This window comes from Nelumbo lutea, chromosome 6 (assembly GCF_056320005.1).
Source record: "Nelumbo lutea isolate HS-2025 chromosome 6, American lotus-T2T, whole genome shotgun sequence".
Classification (NCBI taxonomy): Eukaryota; Viridiplantae; Streptophyta; class Magnoliopsida; order Proteales; family Nelumbonaceae; genus Nelumbo; species Nelumbo lutea.
Genome location: NC_142689.1, coordinates 26,838,438 through 26,855,919, shown reverse-complemented (window position 1 = coordinate 26,855,919; position 17,482 = coordinate 26,838,438). Strand labels below are relative to the sequence as shown.

Below are 17,482 nucleotides of genomic sequence, written 5' to 3'. Positions count from 1 at the left end.
ACAATGTACTGTGGGCAGGGCATGGGTAAAGAAAGTGAGTAGGAAAAATCTAGGTTCCCCAAACAGACCCTTAGTTTCTTTATCTTTTCAAAATAATACTTACCGAAAGCTCAATTTTTGTTTTTTCACAGCCAGCTCATTTATCCCAATAGAACCCTTTACCCTAGAAGGGTTTAGGGCCCCTGAAACTTTCTAAGTGTGCAATGCACCAACTTATTCCAACGACAGGGACCTACCAATGTTGGGTCCCATATAAAACATTGGCTCCATTGATAATCAGAATAATTACATGATTTCTAATCATCTAAATTCAGCATCATAAAAATTATTTTTTAATTTAAACAACTATTTCCCACCATTCAAGTAATTTATAAAATATGATGTTCATAGTGATCAATTCATATCCAAAATAGAAGCATAAAATCTGGGTTCTCAATACTTGAAGCATTGAAAAGGTGGCAAGTTACAAGGACTCCAGATCCATCTAGATGTCCTACCAAAATTCAGCCTATATAGTATTTGATGAAATGTGAATCACTGAATTGCTTCCACCAGCACCACCACTACAGCTACAGACACACAAGATCTGAACCCCGAAGATCGTAGCTTAGAATTTCCATCTACTGATCTACGTGTGTGTGTGTGTGTGTGAGAGAGAGAGAGAGAGAGAGAGAGAGAGAGCGAGCTGAGACGGGACATTGAAGGTGAAATCAACAAGGGTACCAGCACATGCACTCGCTGATGCAAGTGCCCGGCGGTCTGTAGCAACTTCCACGGCCATTGTATTTCTCCAAGCACTGTTGATTGCACAAAGAGTCGACTTGGCAGCCAACAAACGCGATCTGGCATGTCCTCCCATCAACAGCCTCGATCGTCCTCATCTCTCCTGCTCAACCTCACAAATCATTCAACATATATATCAGATCGATTAGATGAAACCCATTACCCAACAACAGAAACGAGAAATGAAGAAGATGAAGTCATGAAACAGACCTGTGAAGAAGAGTAGGAGTGCTAAGACATGGAAGGAGAGACAGAGCTTTGCCATCTTCTAACAAGTCTGAGAGAATGAATAGTCCCCCCACCTCTATCAATAACAACGCTAAGGCTTGGCTCCATCATGTTTCTATAGAGCCTCTCTGTGTGGGAGTTAATGGGTTCATGACGTGCATGAATGTAAACACTGGGTCGAGATTTGAAGGAATCTCATGCTCCCGTGTCACTAACATTCACGAGTCACGAGTCAGGACAGTATCAATTGTGTCATCATTTACTCTGAGAGGGCCTGATTATTCAGCTGCTGTTAATAGGTTCCGGATCCATCAATTTCAATTCTGGCTTTCTGGGCACAATAGAACGTACATTAGAGGACCAGCACTCAGTGAACGGCGAACAGACCTGCTGTTATTCATATGGGTTTGGCTAACTGGGTCGCCACAGGTCAAATGGTTTGTTTCATCATTCAGTTTGGCTGTTAGATTCATTCAAATAAAATGTCAGAAAATAAAAAATTTTCTAAGAAGTAAGAACCAGTGATTGTTTTAAAATTGAAGGCACCCAGTAATAACTGATTTTTTCTCTTTTTCTGACTTTCATTTGAATGCTGGCGTGTTATTGTGGGGTGGCAGCAGATGTGATCTCACAAATACAGGTATTTGCAGGAATCTGACAACAGTCCTGAATGTTGACACAAGCTCAGAGAGAGAGAGAGAGAATGGTATTGAAGCAGCACATGGTATCTTAATGGTTATCATTATCATTGATATAAAGTCCACTCAAATTCAAGAAGAGTATTACTTTGGATCTAACATTTACTGATAAGATCATGCAACTCATTCAAAAAGCTTCCTGATGCCTTCTGAGTTCTCACAGTACTATGAAGAGGAGAACCATTACAGATTAGTACCTTTACTTGGGGCTATTCTTACTTTAATATCCGAGCTTTAAAGCAAGTCACTATAGTATCTAAGCTCTCAAAAATTGCCAATTTAGTATCCATCATTATCAATCCTTCAGTTATGTGTCACATGACAAATATGTCACTTTAAATTTTTTTAAATATTAAAATTACCCTTTTTGATATCTTTAAGATCATTTTACCAAAAACATTATGGTGCCCAATTGCATTGAAAAGAGAAAACATGGCTATTTTGGTCATTTCAAAAGTGATGGTTCTCTCACTTATTCAAAACTCAAAGGGTATTATGTCCTTTCATATGCCATCCAACATGGAGTTAAGATTTTGGACTAAATTAATAATTTTTAAGAATTTAGGTATTGCAATGACACATTTTAAAGTTAAGATACTAAAACGAAACTAACCCCAGGATATTAATATGCAATTTATCTAAAATTGTAAATATACTGGATAAAAGGGCTTAAAATAAGAGAAAGATTAACCGGAATTAGCAGGAAAGAATCATAAAGAAACATAAGAAAGTGTATTTATCCTTATCGAGGCAGTAAGCACCCACTCGAAGTCTCGAACCTTGACAAAATTGGCTTCAACCGTTTCATTGAAGCTTCGCAACAAATGCCTAAACCTCCAAAGGAAATCGAGCAGTGTTTTCAAAATTGGATCGGACCAGACGGTCGGACTGGAAAAATCAGGAACCGGTTACTGACTGGTTCCGTTTTCCTCCAAAACCGTTTTTTTTTTCTCTAAAACTGTTGATTTTGGTCAACAAACCATTAAATCGGCTGATTAATCGTTCAAATCATTTGAACCGTTCGAACAATTTTGACCCTTTTTTATTTTTTTTATTTTTTTTGTCAGAACGAACCAGTCGTTCGGATCTAACAATCGGACTGTTCGAACTGATAATCGGACCCTGACCGATTCGATCACCGGTTCGTTTTTGAAAAACATGAAATCAAGTACGGGATTTGGAGTTGGAGAGAAGAGTGGGGAATGGAAGAGCACACCCAGACCCACTAAACGGAATAAAGAGGCTAACTTTAGTCCCGATTACACCTGTTATTTGTTAATTAATTCTAAACGAAATCATGCTTTGATTGTAATATCGACTGATTGCAAATTTATGAAGGATGTTCCACTCAAACTCAACTGGACAACTAGAGAGTAGGGGCCAGCAATTTAATTTAGCTCCACTTTCTTTTCAGCCAAAATAAAACGCATGATTTTTAGACGGGAATGGCGAATGAAAATGATGGATCTTAAGTGATACTGCATGCGCGATCCGGTGCTTCCAGTTGGAGGACAGTTCAGATATCGGGTTGATGAGGTTGGCTGGCTGAATTGCAAGGTGTTAGAGTACTCAGGGTGGGTATTCTGATACTTAAGTTAGCGAAGAGCTTTTGTGAAAGTTAGAAAATGAGAAAACAAGAGAGCTATGAGAGCTAAATCGTACATACATTTTTTGGTTGAATGGAGCACCTTTATATGGGCGCAAGTAGTCGTGAGTTTCAAGTAGTGCATCCAAAATATTCATGAGGATGTGACTTATCTGCCCACCTCGCTTGGAGGTAATTTTTACTCAAAAATGATCTCCGCATAAAGAGATAGTGCTTATCTCATTACCTCTGAAGCGGGCAGCACAGAAGCCAACTCCAATGATGAGGTGACGTGATCCCGAAGGATAAGGCGCACATAGAAGAAGCCAGTCGCCATGTCAAGTAGGTCGCTAATTGGACCTTAGCCAGATCGATGGGACCTCGACGGGAGGTCGCCCCTTATGCTGAGGTGCCTACGTGACAATGTGCATGGTGTGTTTGATGTGCCTCTGAGGTGGTTCCAAAGTGGACTCTATTATCTAAGCAAAGGGAGGTCATTGCCTACGTGACACCAATGTGTTAAGCAACGGTTTGAAAGTGCCACATGGCATAATGTTACCGGATGGACAAATTCCCCCTCATCAATAACCAACCTCTCTGATTTGCAATCAACTTATTGTAATTAGCCATCTAATCAAACAATAATGTTTCGCCATTGTAAATGGTTCCCTCTCTGGAGCTCTGTTCTTTCCCATTATCCTACTCCACTTGCCTTCATCTTCGGGTGGTCCCTATTATCTGAGATAGAGGTGTCAATTGGATGGATTTGGTCAAACCCGATCCAGTCCAATGTGAGTCCACTTATAAATGGACTAGACCCAATCCAATCCAAATCCAATACAAACCAAATCCAATTCAATCAATTAAAGTGTAAACGGATTGGATTGATTCCAATTCAGACCGAAGGAAATATAAAAAATTATATAAAAGCACTTTTAGCATTGAAAAAGAACTTTTGTAAAAGTACTTTGATAAAAATAAAAGCACTTTATTAAAAGTACTTCAGAAAAGTGCTTTTATACTTTTGTATAAGTACTTTTGTAAATGCACTTTTATAGAAGTGTTTTTATAAAAGTACTTTTGTAGAAGTGTTTCTGTAAATGTATTTTTGTAAAAGCACTTTTCGAAAAGTACTTCCATAGACTTTTATAGAAGTACTTTTGTAAAAGCACTTTTCGAAATCTCCTGTATCTAAATAATTTGGACATTACCTACAACAGAAAATGCCGGACATTATATACGGTTATAGAATACATGTTAGCTGGTGGAACTGAGTCTTCAAAAATGAAAAATGAAAAAAAAAAGTATTTCCATAAAAAAAGCATATGAAATTTATAGCTGGCCTTGTCAATGATTTTTTTGTTTCCTGGGAGCCTTGTCAATGATGTTCCTGGATCTCCCTTGTTTAAGGCGTTCGCCTTCTTTGCTTATAGTTCGCCTGTTTAAGGCGTTCGCCTTCTTTGCTTATACATGAATCGAAACAGACTGTTAAACTCACTTTCTTGTGAGAGTCGAGCTTGTTTTGAGGTTGGGGGGAATTCTTTTTGTTGTTTGTGTTAAACTTTGTATGTTAGTTCTTGATCTATAAATTCATCTTTAACCAAAACCAAAAGCCAAAAAGAAAAGCTAGGAAAAAGCATGACGCAAGGGATTAAATACCCAGCTGATAGGCTCTAATAGAACTTCGCCATATGCAGACTGCAAAGCGGCCTTTGCATGGTTAAACAGTCTATTTGAGTTAATATAGTGTCCTACATCGGCTAAAGAAGTTAACAGCGGAGGAAACAAAGCAGTATAAATAAAGTGAAAGAGGGAAGATAAAACATACTTACCTGGACGGGGTCAATGGGTGATCAAGAAGGCCTATGGCCTAGGTTGGTGACCTCCATTGCACAGAGGAGGGGTGCCCGCTTAACATCTCCCTCCCCCCCCAAAAAAACGGCGGTACAGATTAGCCTGTTTAGGCCTGCAGTTACAGTAATATTGTCCTGGTTCATAATTTGGACGAGAAAGAAACTTTGTGGCCAATTATTAAGTTAGATCTCTCTCTCACTCTCTACCATTCAGGAACTAAAGATGCTTCGTTTTATGGTTTTACAACATTATCACCTAAGGGTCAGTTTGGAATGAGTATAATAAATACAAATGTGTATAATACAAATACATATAAAATAATACAAAATACAATGTTTTGAGGCTAAGTTTTGAAGGAGCAAAAGTACAAAAATAGAGTGCAAATACATATAAAATAATACAAAATACAAAGTTTTGCACTCTAAATATTTGTATTTATACTCCTTCCAAACTTAGCCTAATGTTCTTCTGCATACCAAAGTACAATTGCTCATAACTTTAATTACTTCTACTAGTTGCTGGTTTGAACTTGTATAAAATTTATACCTAGTGGATCATTTTGCTTATTGAAAACAAAGGGTAGAAAAGAAAAGGGAAAGAGATTATGCAAGTCTTGACTCTCTTGTGATATCATAAATTAGTAAATAATTTGCAGTGCTATTTAGGAGTATAGATTCTCATTTGTTTTTCTTTTTGGTTTTACTTTGTCAAACTGGCCGCACCGAACAGTGAATACTCGGGAGTCGGGACAGATCCCCTGGAAAGATCAGGTCAAGTCTTTTCAACAGGCAAGAGAGAGTGCCGACTGCCTAGCTACCCAGTAAAAAAAACACAAGAGGAAAGAGGAAAGAGGAAAGAGGGTGGTCGATCAGGTCTCAGGGCGGTTTATTCACAAATCAGTTAAGTGTTGATTGATCGAGCTCAGGTCATATTGTCTCGGCTTTAGTCCCACATTGGCTAGTGAAAAGAGTCGAAGAGGTAGCATGAACTATAAAAAGTGATCGAAGAACCAGAGCAAATCATACCTTTCTCGGCCTTTTGGCTAAGATCAAGTGTAGTATCTGTTCTTATCAGTTTAATATCTGATACGTGGGCCATCGGCTCACATGATATTAAATTAATTGTTTTAGGGGGAGAACCCACCACAGTAGCTTGCTACTGGGGTCCTCGCGCGTCGCCCATGCGTTGCACTACTGCACGGGCCTGGCGCACCCCACCAAATCAATGTAGAAGATTTGTTTCTGTGTCCTGTTCTTTATAGGTATTTTTTTCGAAGTTGATTGGTATTTCACCGTCAGTACGAATAGTAATGTCAAGTATAGAGACTGTCTAGTGATTCAATTGATTCGATAATTCCTGTGCTTCTTGGCTTAACCAGCTTCAAGTTTTCGGATACATCATACATGAATCGAAACGGACTGTGTTAAACTCAAGTCGAGCTTGTTCTGAGGTTGTGGGGGAATGGTTTTCCTGTCTGTTGTCTGTGTCAAACTCTGTATGTTAGTTCTTAAATCTATAAATTTATCTTTACCCAAAAACAAAAGCTAGAAGAGAAACTTAGGTAAAAAGCATGACGCAAGGGATTAAATAACCAGCTGAGAGGCTCATAACCTTTCTTACCTTGACGGGGTGAATGGGTGATCAAGAAGGCCCATAGCCTACGTTGGTGACTTCCATTGCACAGATGAGGGGTTTCGCCTATCAACTCCCCAAGTGGGGGAGTGTACGTCTTAATTTGTTGCAGCGGGGTATCATTTTCTATATTTGATGACCATTCTTTCTTTTTACACGCAAAATATTCAAGATTGTGGGATCTACTTTTACCAAAAACTTAATAAGAAATTGCCTGGTCTCTCAAGAGGTTTCTCCAACCTCCTACACTTATTCCTAACTATTTACAATATTCTCAATAGACGACTGTGCATCAGTAAAGATGAAAATAGTCTTCACATATTGATGTCCTGTAATTGTAAAGACATGATCATTGATCACCGTTCTGCTTTTGTCGGCGGCATTGATGTCCTGCTGCATGTATGATGTTACTCAATTCATTGAAGATTATAATTGCTGCTGCTGCATTTCCAGTGTCCGGATCACTATGGCTCATCCTTGAGCAACCAAATTTGGTGGACTTTCATTTCCTCTGTTTCACTTTTATAGATGATATACAGAGATTTCAGCAGGAATTCTGAGCTGCAGTAGAACCCAGGACGCTCTCTGGTTCTTTCATATGTGGTTCTAAGTTCTAACCCTGTTGCTGCTCTTTCTCATGCTTCCCAGGAGGGCCTACAAGGAAATGGAGATTCTCTGGAGAGGACCTTGGGGTCCAACTAATTAATGCTCTGACGTCAGATCTTTGGCACCGTCAGTGACTCAACACAGGTTTCCTTAAAATTCATACTAATGATCCATCTCTTCATACATAATCAGTATGCTGGATATGGTGTTTTTGTAGAGGATAGTAATGGTGTTTTTTTTTGGGAGCCTTAACAATCTCCCCTGTTTTCAGAGGTGTGTCTTGGTTTGCTGCTGGCTGTTATGCTTCAACAAGTGATACGTGCATCCGAACGGATTCTAGTGTTGTGGTGGATCAAGGGATTAGTAAAAATTTCCTCATGCTATCTGGTTTCTTGACTCTTGTTTCGATGATATTAGAGCAGAGCTGCTTTAAGTTCAAAATAGAGTCAAGTGCCCCCCCCCCCCCCCCTGCTGTCTGTGTTAAACTCTATATATGTTTCTTCATCATCTTTACCGGAAAAAAAAAGCTGTAGCAAAAACTAGCTAAGATCATGACTCAAGGGATCAAATAACCAGCTGCTGAGAAGCTCTAAGCCTCTATTCACAACATCGCCATCTGCAGGCTGCAATATACAGCCTTGGTGATTTACATGCTGTCATACAAAGACTCCGAGTTGCTACGGAATCAATAATCCCACACCGCTTAAATAAGAAAAAGAGAAGCAAGTAGAGGAATATAAATAGAGTGAAAGAGAAAGGATGAAACATACTTACCTGGGCGGGGTCGATGGGTGATCAAGAAGGCCCATGGCCTAGGTAGGCGACCTCCATTGCACAAAGGAGAGGTGCCTGCCTAACATTTCCCCAAGTGAGTGAGTGTACGTCATAATTTGTGTCAGCGGGGGTACGCGTTCGCGCGGCCCCCACCCGAGTCTCGTTTCTAAGTGTTTTACGTGGGTGCCGGCGCGCCATTAATAATTCATATCAATGACACGTGGTAAATTAAATTCAATGTGGAACAAATAAATTGCGTGGTTGGCACGTGTCTCTGTTTTTTCTGGTGTACTCTGCATCTGCACCCCCCAGCCTGCTTGTAGATAAGAGAATCAAACAACGGGTCCGAGTTTTACTCTTAACCAACCCTTTCTTTTCGCGCCCTCTCGTCTTCAAATCCATTCATTCCCCAAGGAGCGCTTCTTTCCTCCTCCCTGCTTCCTTCTCTCTATCTGCATTCGCTCTGTTTTGAGCGTGTTGCGAAGAGGGAAGAGCAGAAGCGAGAGTTGGGGTTGGCACATAGGCCTCCATGGGTCTCGATAATGGAGGCCATGTGCCCGCCCAGCCTTCGCCGGAGTCTCTCTCTCGCTTGTCTGAGGGGATATCCTTACTTCTTTCCCGTTGGACTGCACTTCAAATGGCCATCGAGAACGAATGGGGCGGTAAGGATTCTCGCCAGAAATCCGAGCAACTTGCTGCTGACATCTTCTCTTGGTTCTCCCAATCGAGAGGTATAATTCGGATTTCCTGGTTAAAAAATAATCAGCATTTGGAGTCTCAAATCTAGCGACTCTAGATTTATCGCTTTAACAACAATTGCCAATGCTTTTTATTCCACTATCATTTTATTTTCCTTTTTAACTTCAGGCGAGATATCACTGAAGATGAACATATGCAGATTAATGTTCTTGTCCTGAAATCTGGAATTGTTATTTGTTCGCCTTTTTACTCGGTTTTCTATTTGTTTTGTTATGTTTGGTGAGCAGGCGTATTAGTGTTTGATTAGAAGGTTATTTTGATTGTAAATAAGAAATTTTTTTCAAGGTTTTGTTCCATTGTGAACTTTGATTTGTATCAACATGCTTCTTCATTCATTTATTCATGTTGTCTCAATTTTGTGTTTTCCAGAACCACATTATATTGATGATTTAGAAAACATGCTTGATGAAAACATGGTTCTTTCTTTCAATACAGACATTGAGGATGGCAGCATTGAGAAGGTATGCTATTCTCTATGTTATTTTTGAGCATAGTTCCTCATTAACTTGGTACTCTTATGATGTCATCCTTCATATATCTTTTAGTTCTGGGATTTATCCTTTGTCATTCGTTAATATAACTTGCTAATTTTGCATTAAGGGGTTGTCGGGGGGTGATTAGTGATTATGTTTTTTTGTGACCTAGGAATTAGGAATGAGGAAGTGTCTCGTCCAGCCTTTTAAGGCGTTTGGCTTGTCCTTGACTTTAAAGTGTGTGCCTGATTTTTGACTTGGTGTCCACTCAAGGTAGAATAAAGTGGCGATTAATAGCTGCTAAAATACTAGCTAATAGCAGAATGCTGAAAGAATAACTTTAAAATGTATGAATCAACATTTCAGAAACTCAAGACCTACTTTTTTTCTGAGTGGTGAAGCATAGGCATTGGGATGATTATTATACCTCTAAAAATTATATCATATACCAATAGTGTCCCTGGATTTCAGCCATTTTTAAATTTGAAATCTTTTCTGCATTCTACTTTCAGGTTTCAGCACCTATCAGCAGTAATCAAATGGTAATAATCCCTAAGAGTTTTTCGTACCTTGTTGGAATAATGGAATTCAATTCTACTTACCCCTAGAAGAATTTAAGAGTACCTTTTACGCACTATTCTAGGTCATGCTATGGAAGGAGAACTTCCTTTTCTACCAAATAGCATGATTTATGTCGGGGGTCTGGATGCATTGCAGATATTTTCACATTCTCCAACCGTCAGTACAATGAAGAATGTGTGGCTTTAAGTTTGTATGCATATGGAAGTTGATCTGATTGGCAAAATATTTTTTTGATGGATAATTTTTAAGTAAGATGTCTGTCCAACAACAACAAATTACACAGCCAACCTGGGGGATCTGATACTTATACCATCCCACAAACTAGGAACTTAACCTGTTGAGGAACTCTGTTACTCTTTCTATTTACATGGACAATTAATATATGATCTGCTCTTCTATATGAAGCTTTGATAGAGTCCAAAATATGTCAACAATTCCTAGGCACAAAACTGAATAATTCCCATTCAAAGCAGGAATGGCTATTATGGAGTCCGATTGTATCACCGAGGACTTCCAACCCATCGAACAAGCAGATTCCATGAAAATAAAATTGCCTTTAGTTCAGACTCCAGAGCTCTTGCATAGTTCTAAAACAGCCACCTTCAGCAGCATATAAGAATCAATGTCATTTCTAATTACAAAACCATATTGCAGTTAATCTTCAAATTAACTCAGAGGAGGTGTCCAAGAACTAATCACTTTGCCTACAGCGACACCACTAACACAATCAGTTTGTGAAATCGATTGTCTAAATTATTTTCTTTCTAGTTTGATTTGCATCCTTGTTGGATCAAGCTGTGTCTTCTAGTTAGTTTCCTCTTTTGGAATCTCCTAGTTCACGATCAATTATCTGATATAATTTGTCAGTATGATCCTTGGACATGGATATTTTGTCTCATTTTGACAGTGTTGGGCTTAATGTTCACAAGGGAAAAAAAAGGAAAAACTAGAGAATTACCTTGTAAAGAAGATAAGGTCACATTTCGGACATATGCTAATGAACAAGAAATGAATTATTATATATTTTGTTAGTGTTGTCATTGCCAATGATGTTGGATAATAAGGAAAGGGGACACACTCAATTCTATTGCTAACTCTCTTGATCACTGATCGAGAAAGGGGAAAAAGATGTCTTGTGGTCCCCTGAGAATTCTTGGTTATAGTAGCCCAATGAGTTCCAAGATTTTATTAGACAACTAGGACGCACAAACACTTATCCTCAATAATCTGAGTATTTCTTTCTTCCCATACATCATGTAGCACTACCATCAAGCTTAACATAAGGTGCACAGTGATGGTCTATGTTATGGACGAATTCCTCGGAAAGACGTACCGTCGCTGCCGGCAGCAACAGGAACCTGACCCACCGCCAGATTAGATTAGATCATCTTGCTTGTTCTTATCTTATTCTATTGCTCTTATCTTATCTTGTTAGTAAGTTATCAGATTAGGATTAGTTTATCTTATTATCAGATTAGGATTAGTTTATCTTATTATCATATTAGGATTAGCTTATCTTATCCTTAGCAAGATAGAATTGGAAGTCTCCCTATTCAGCAATGAGACTCCCTAAGATTAGGACTCTTGTAATCTCCTATTTAAGGAGACACCATTATTGAATGAGGATATCGAATATTCAGTCAAGAAAGAGAGTAAAGGAGAGTTAGGTGATCTCTTGAACAAATCACCATTAGGTCGCCTAGATAGGTTCATCAAGAGCAGGGAGGAACAAGGGAAAACAGAGGGTTTCCCCCATGGACTGACCCATGACGAGATCCTATTCGCGGGCCCATAACAGTCTACTCAATCAAGAAACATATGTATGCTTTTGTTCACACAGATGTTTCACAAGTTGGATATGAAGTTAAGCTTACAATGGTGAAATAATTTAATATTTTCCACACATTTATATAAGGTGTTCACTCAAGATGCCATAGTCCTAACCTCTTTATCATAATGTCTCAATAACCATGGACCCTCTGCCTCTAAGCCATCCAATAACCATGTAGCCGCCTGCCACCCTCAGTTTCCATATTCTTAAGCTTTGTAATAGGGCTTTGATTTCTATTTTAAGAGCTCAAGAGTCACTATGGCCTTAGAAGACTAGTAAAATCATGCTTGTTTAATTTCTGAAAACTCCCATTCTGGATGGTCCCAGACTCCCTTAGGAGTGGCAATCAAAGTTAAGCCTTATTACTCCTTGGGGAGAGGAGAAAGATTCTGATTTGCACACTATTTTTAATGTGGATGATATGGCAACCTATAATCATGATATTTTTCTCTTGTTCTCAGATGATAAACAGTTTTTGTATTGATATCAGTCAACAAATGAAGCAGTCTTATCTTGTTGTGAAAGATTATTTCATTTCTTTTTTCCCATATGGTCCGTAATATTTCTACCCTAGCAATCATTGGACATGATTTCCTAATGGAGAGATTTGATCCAATGTACTGGAAAGTGCTGTAAAAGACTAAAAGTAAGGTTGGTCGAATTCACAATAAAAAATTAGGTAGGTTGCTGAATTCTCCACCCTTACACATAGGCAATGGCAGCAAAACACCACATTCTATAATAGTTTCTCTCTCTAAAAAAGCTGGTCGTAGTTAGGCATTTACCAAGTACAGTAGTTCAAACCATGAAAATTACTTTGGATAGTACCTGTGGCTTCTAAGTCTACTTCGTTGAGAAGTCTCCTCTTATGGGTTCTTGGAACTTTCTGGAGAATAAATTTGACTGAAAGCACACCACTCAGATCCCAGGACCAGATTCTAGCATCAGTCTCCAAAGGTTCTGCAGAGTTTACATTGGAGCTTTTGTAAAATGCTTGTCAGAGAGTCAATTTCCTGGTCATTGAGGTTCTACCTTAAGTTTAGGTTGGAAAACAACCCATGTATTCTATTTTCATAAGTCTTCGGTGGATGTATCTCTATTTGCAGAAGCATTGAATAAAGTTGGGAATAATTCTATAAATGGCTGATTGTTGCACTAAGCATCCTGCCAGAACCTTACCTGCGGTCAAGGTTCAAAATTTCAATACAATACGCCCCGTATCGGGCGTATCATATTGTATCTTTTGGGTCCTGATACACCTGTTTACAGGTGTTTTGGGACCCCACTATTTTTTAATGAAAAATACATGTATTTAACTCCCCAAAAATCAATTTTTGAAAAAAAAACCATGTTTCCGCGTGTATCAAATTACCGATATGCCTCTGTCGATACACAGAGGCATGTCAATACTTTGATCCATGCCTGTGATCCACCTCAAGCTTTTTATCCCTTAAACAAAACATGGATAGGATTTTCTGGTTCCCCTCTCCATGTTCTACATCTATAAAATTGTATACTAGATTTCGGTCAAATTGCAACCACCATTTTCCTAAAATCCTGGACATGAATATGGGTATCGGTGTCCCATGTAATATGCTTATACTATGCATTTATATCTAGTTTTTAAGCCAAACCATTTCCAAGATTCATGTCTTGCCAAGCCAATTAAATTTCTAACATTTCAAGATATTTTTGTGATGTGATTTTTTTGAAACAGTCTTATTAGAAGAATACATGGCCTTCTTTTATTGTTTTTTTTGGGGGGGTGGGGTAAATAATAGGGGATTCTCTCTTTTACCATAATCATTAAAGTTCATCTGTTACCAATAAAAAAATGAAGGTAACAAATATTTAGGGAGATTCTCTCTTCTTCTTCTTCTTTGCTTCTAGCTAAGAGTCTAAGGTTTTTACGTTTGATATTTTGGTGCTTATTCAATTTTTGGATTCTCAATTCAGGTGGCCGAACAGTTACTTGTTATGCACGAAGACTGTCAGCAAGGAAATTATGACTCAATTGAAAAGCTAAGGAAATCCAACTTTGGAAAAGTAGCTCTTTCTCAAAACAGAGGTAATTATAGTTAAACATCACCCAGAAAGATTTCATGCTGCATTTAGTGGTACGATATGTCTCTTTCCATTCATAGAAACGTCTCATGACTGGCCTCTTTATTTTATATATTTTAATTAAATAACAAATATTACTATCCATTTGGATTTTTTTTTTGTCTTTTGAAATAACAAAGGAGATAGAACAGTTATTACAATATTACTTTACTATATCGGGGGCTGGTGGTGCAGTTGGCTACCAGATAGATCTCATGGCTTCTGATTGATTTTGAGTGTTTTGATTGTAGACTCTCTAACTCCACGTGGAGAATTCTTTTGATGCTGGCATCAAGATAACATGAACATAGACACAGATAGTACACTCATCAACTGTTTGAGCTGTCTTAAGCTTATTAGATAATTTGAAAAATAAAAGTTCACTATTCTGTGTCAACAGAACCACATATGATACGAAAAACTTTTTTTGCTACTTTTGTAGAAATCATGAATCAGATATTATGTGCAGTCGCATCAGTTGCAATTTGACCTAGTGCTTTTTTGCTTGGGGATGAGAATGACTATACCTGGATTTTTTTTGGCTTTATCATTTTCTGGTAGAGAGCTGATGATCTTAAAGGCTGTTACCTGTTGTCCTTTTCTGTAGTTCATTCAGAGGAGAGTTATGACATGTTTTGTAAATATACATAAATACTATTTCTTTTGATCTTGTACTATCTGGGAAAAGAAGTCTAGTGTTTTTTCTTGGTTTAGAATACAGATTACAATAAGTGTTCTTAGAGATTTCTTTGAGCACTTTTTTAATCAACAATGATCACAGTGCTTTATGAATAAAATAGGAGGAATTCCCTCTGATAAGTTCATCAACAGCAGCATTGAATAAAAAATCATAGTCCTGCAAAACTTATAGAGGTAAAATCACATCAAAGCTTGCAAGTCTGCTGCTTCATTTTCCTGAGAGCCTTTGACTCATGGGTATTCCCCCTTCTGTGTCTTGTAAAAGCAACTTCACTATTCTTTATCAGGAACTTGGTTTTAGAAACACTGAAGTATCTCCTCTGGTTACCAAAAATCTGTTGGAACATATATGATTTGAAAAATCATTGTTTTCAGTTTAAAGTGAATTAAGATTGTTAGTTTTAGAAGAGTTAGAGTCGTTAGTTTCATGGAAGACATTTGAAGGGTCTTTAAGTTACAATGTAATGGGTTGTGTCTTTAGTATGAGTCTTATTAGTAGAAGTTTCTATGACCCCCATGACAGTATAAATAGGCCTGCAGCTTTCTGTTTGATGAAGGAAGTAAGGAGAAAAGATAAGAAGGGAAAAAAGAGAAAGAACTTGTCAAAAAGAAGAGAAGGGGAGCTTTGTGCATACCCAGCATGGCCCATACATCTCCAAATGACTTCAACTTTTTATATAAAAATATGGTTTCTGCCCCATTTCTGTTTTCATCTATTGCATAAATCATTGCATATTTTTACTTTATCTCTAAACCAATCATAGGCGGTGCAATCTTGCACATACATATGGTATCAGAGCATATCACTAGTTTTATTGTGTATTTTTTTTTGCCATATGTTATTTTGAGTTAAAAAGGGAAAAAGTAAAAAAAAAGGAGGAAATGAAAAAATTGCACTACCATCGTACCCCCATTTTTTGTCCCAAAATCCAATCCTTGAAAATCTTGCTTATGCACAATTTTATATTTTTGGTGGTGAGCATATTTAAAAAAGGGTAACTTGCTAAAACCTCTCCTAAAGTTTCTGGTTGTTACTGAAACCTCTGAAGTTTGACGATTGCAATCACCTCCCCCGAAGTTTCTGACATAGTTGCATGTAGATCCCCTTTGTTAGAATCTTCTAAAAAGAGGCATGGAAATGTCCAAAATGCTTATGAAATTATTTTGGACCAAAATGTTTATTTTCCAAATTCTCTCTTCATATGAATTGCTAGCCCAAACCCATCCTTCCAATCTATTTTATGAAGATTTATTTTTCAAATTTGCCCTTCATATCAATCACTCAAAGGCAAAACTGTAACTTTAAATTCTCTATCTTTTTCTTGTTTATAAAATTTGTATTGTTTTTTCTGTAGAAACCATCCTCAATAGTAATTGCATTGATATTTTGGATATTTTTGTGCCTCTTTTTAGAAGATTCTAACGAAAGGGTCTACTGAGTTTCATTGATATTGATGGGTAAGATTCCAAATGGAATTCCCATTAAGAAATTACAGATAAAAGTCGATGAAGACGTGGGCAAGACGGAGGATGGAGTTTTCTCTATTTCTTAAGGATTCCATCACCAGAATACAGGACTGAAGACATTGGTAGGATATGTGTGCAGATATTCGTTCACGCTTGAAAGGACAAAATAAGTCACTCTTTCACCAAGAAAGAAACTAAGCACATTGTAGCAAGAGAGGCAATTCGAAAAACAAAGTCATATAGGGTTTATATTGAAGATGTCAAATTTGTCAATTTCTATATGGATACCTTTATCAAGAAAACTCTCAGTCTGTGTTTGGTTGGAGATAGGGTCCAGTGCTCCTATTTCTATTTCTCTCTCCATATGCATGGATTTAATTTTTCATCAATGCATTAAAATATAATGTTTAAGTCAAAACTTAAATATTGAAATAATACAACTCAAAATATCTAAAAAAGAATAGAAAAAATAAATAATACAATATGACAAATAATAAAAGTAATAAAATTTAATAATTAATTAAAAATATTGTTATAATTATAAATTACATTTTAATTATAATCTCTCTCTCCCCCATGGGACATTTTAGGGCCCACATATCATTGTTTGTATTTTTTGTATTTACATCGAAATGCTTATGTGCATGCTGAGTAAACATTGTAACAAGAAGATGGGTTAAGAACATGACTCTAATGGATTGGATCATTCAAAAACCCAAAAGTGGTCGCCCAATTTATTTAGTTACCAATTTATATAAATCTTGATTGATCCGGTTTGTTCTACCAAATCTATTATATAAATTTCTAGAAAATATATCTTGGAAATTAATTTTAGAAACACTGTTAATTAATATGCTTTTCTTAAAATATTAATTAAAATTTCAATAAAATAATTTTCTGGTATACTTTTAGAAAATTTCCATTAAAAATTGACTAAAATTTTTCCTACAAATTATGTAAAAGTTTCACTTCTAATTTTCTAAGAACAATTTATGTGAACATATTGTCTCCTTTGTCTTATAGTTCCATTACTTTGTCAGATCATTTCCTTAGCTTTGTCAATTTTCCAAAAGAAGAATAAAGCGGAAGAGCAAGGGCCTAAAAATTGCTACGCATCAATTTCTAAAACAAAAGGAGTAGGGTTGGGTAATTTGAATACCCGAAAACTGTCCACCCACTAGTTTCAATTACCATCATTCTGAATTATTCAGATATGGTTTGATTGGTTCGACCTGATTATGCAATTTTGAAAACAAAAAAGAGTAAAAAAGGAAAAATTTCACTAAAAATAATATAATTTTTTAACATATTAAAGGGCTCTAGAGATGGACTAATCGAAAAGGGTCGAAAGGATCATTTTATAGTTTTGTAGGAGGATTCATAGCTCGTGATTCTTTACTGTTTGATT

General features: G+C 37.2%; 1 protein-coding gene, 1 long non-coding RNA gene and 3 other non-coding genes across 7 annotated transcripts; 4 read left to right on the top strand and 1 right to left on the bottom strand.

Moving 5' to 3' along the window:
* Positions 1-213: 213 nt before the first annotated feature.
* LOC148848124 (uncharacterized) lies at positions 214-1,170 on the bottom strand. The gene is made up of 2 exons (XR_016101052.1): positions 994-1,170; positions 214-886 (listed from the first exon to the last, which is right to left on the bottom strand). It is a non-coding gene; the product is annotated as an uncharacterized LOC148848124 (long non-coding RNA).
* Positions 1,171-6,169: 4,999 nt separating this feature from the next.
* On the top strand, positions 6,170-6,365 carry LOC148848123 (U2 spliceosomal RNA). The gene has a single exon (XR_016101646.1). It is a non-coding gene; the product is annotated as a U2 spliceosomal RNA (small nuclear RNA).
* Positions 6,366-6,760: 395 nt separating this feature from the next.
* On the top strand, positions 6,761-6,924 carry LOC148848122 (U1 spliceosomal RNA). Its single transcript, XR_016101598.1, has one exon. It is a non-coding gene; the product is annotated as a U1 spliceosomal RNA (small nuclear RNA).
* Positions 6,925-8,152: 1,228 nt separating this feature from the next.
* On the top strand, positions 8,153-8,313 carry LOC148848121 (U1 spliceosomal RNA). Its single transcript, XR_016101554.1, has one exon. It is a non-coding gene; the product is annotated as a U1 spliceosomal RNA (small nuclear RNA).
* On the top strand, positions 8,153-16,399 carry LOC148848120 (uncharacterized). Of its 3 annotated transcripts, none has more exons than XM_088949977.1 (4): positions 8,153-8,891; positions 9,289-9,380; positions 13,762-13,873; positions 16,071-16,399. In XM_088949977.1, exons 1-4 carry the CDS (start codon positions 8,690-8,692, stop codon positions 16,091-16,093), a joined length of 429 nt encoding a protein of 142 aa, XP_088806103.1. In that variant the 5' UTR covers positions 8,153-8,689; the 3' UTR covers positions 16,094-16,399. The 3 variants fall into 3 exon arrangements, with proteins under 3 accessions (XP_088806103.1, XP_088806101.1, XP_088806102.1); XM_088949975.1 differs by lacking the exon at positions 16,071-16,399 and adding an exon at positions 14,351-14,595; XM_088949976.1 differs by lacking the exon at positions 16,071-16,399 and adding an exon at positions 14,160-14,595.
* Positions 16,400-17,482: the final 1,083 nt, after the last annotated feature.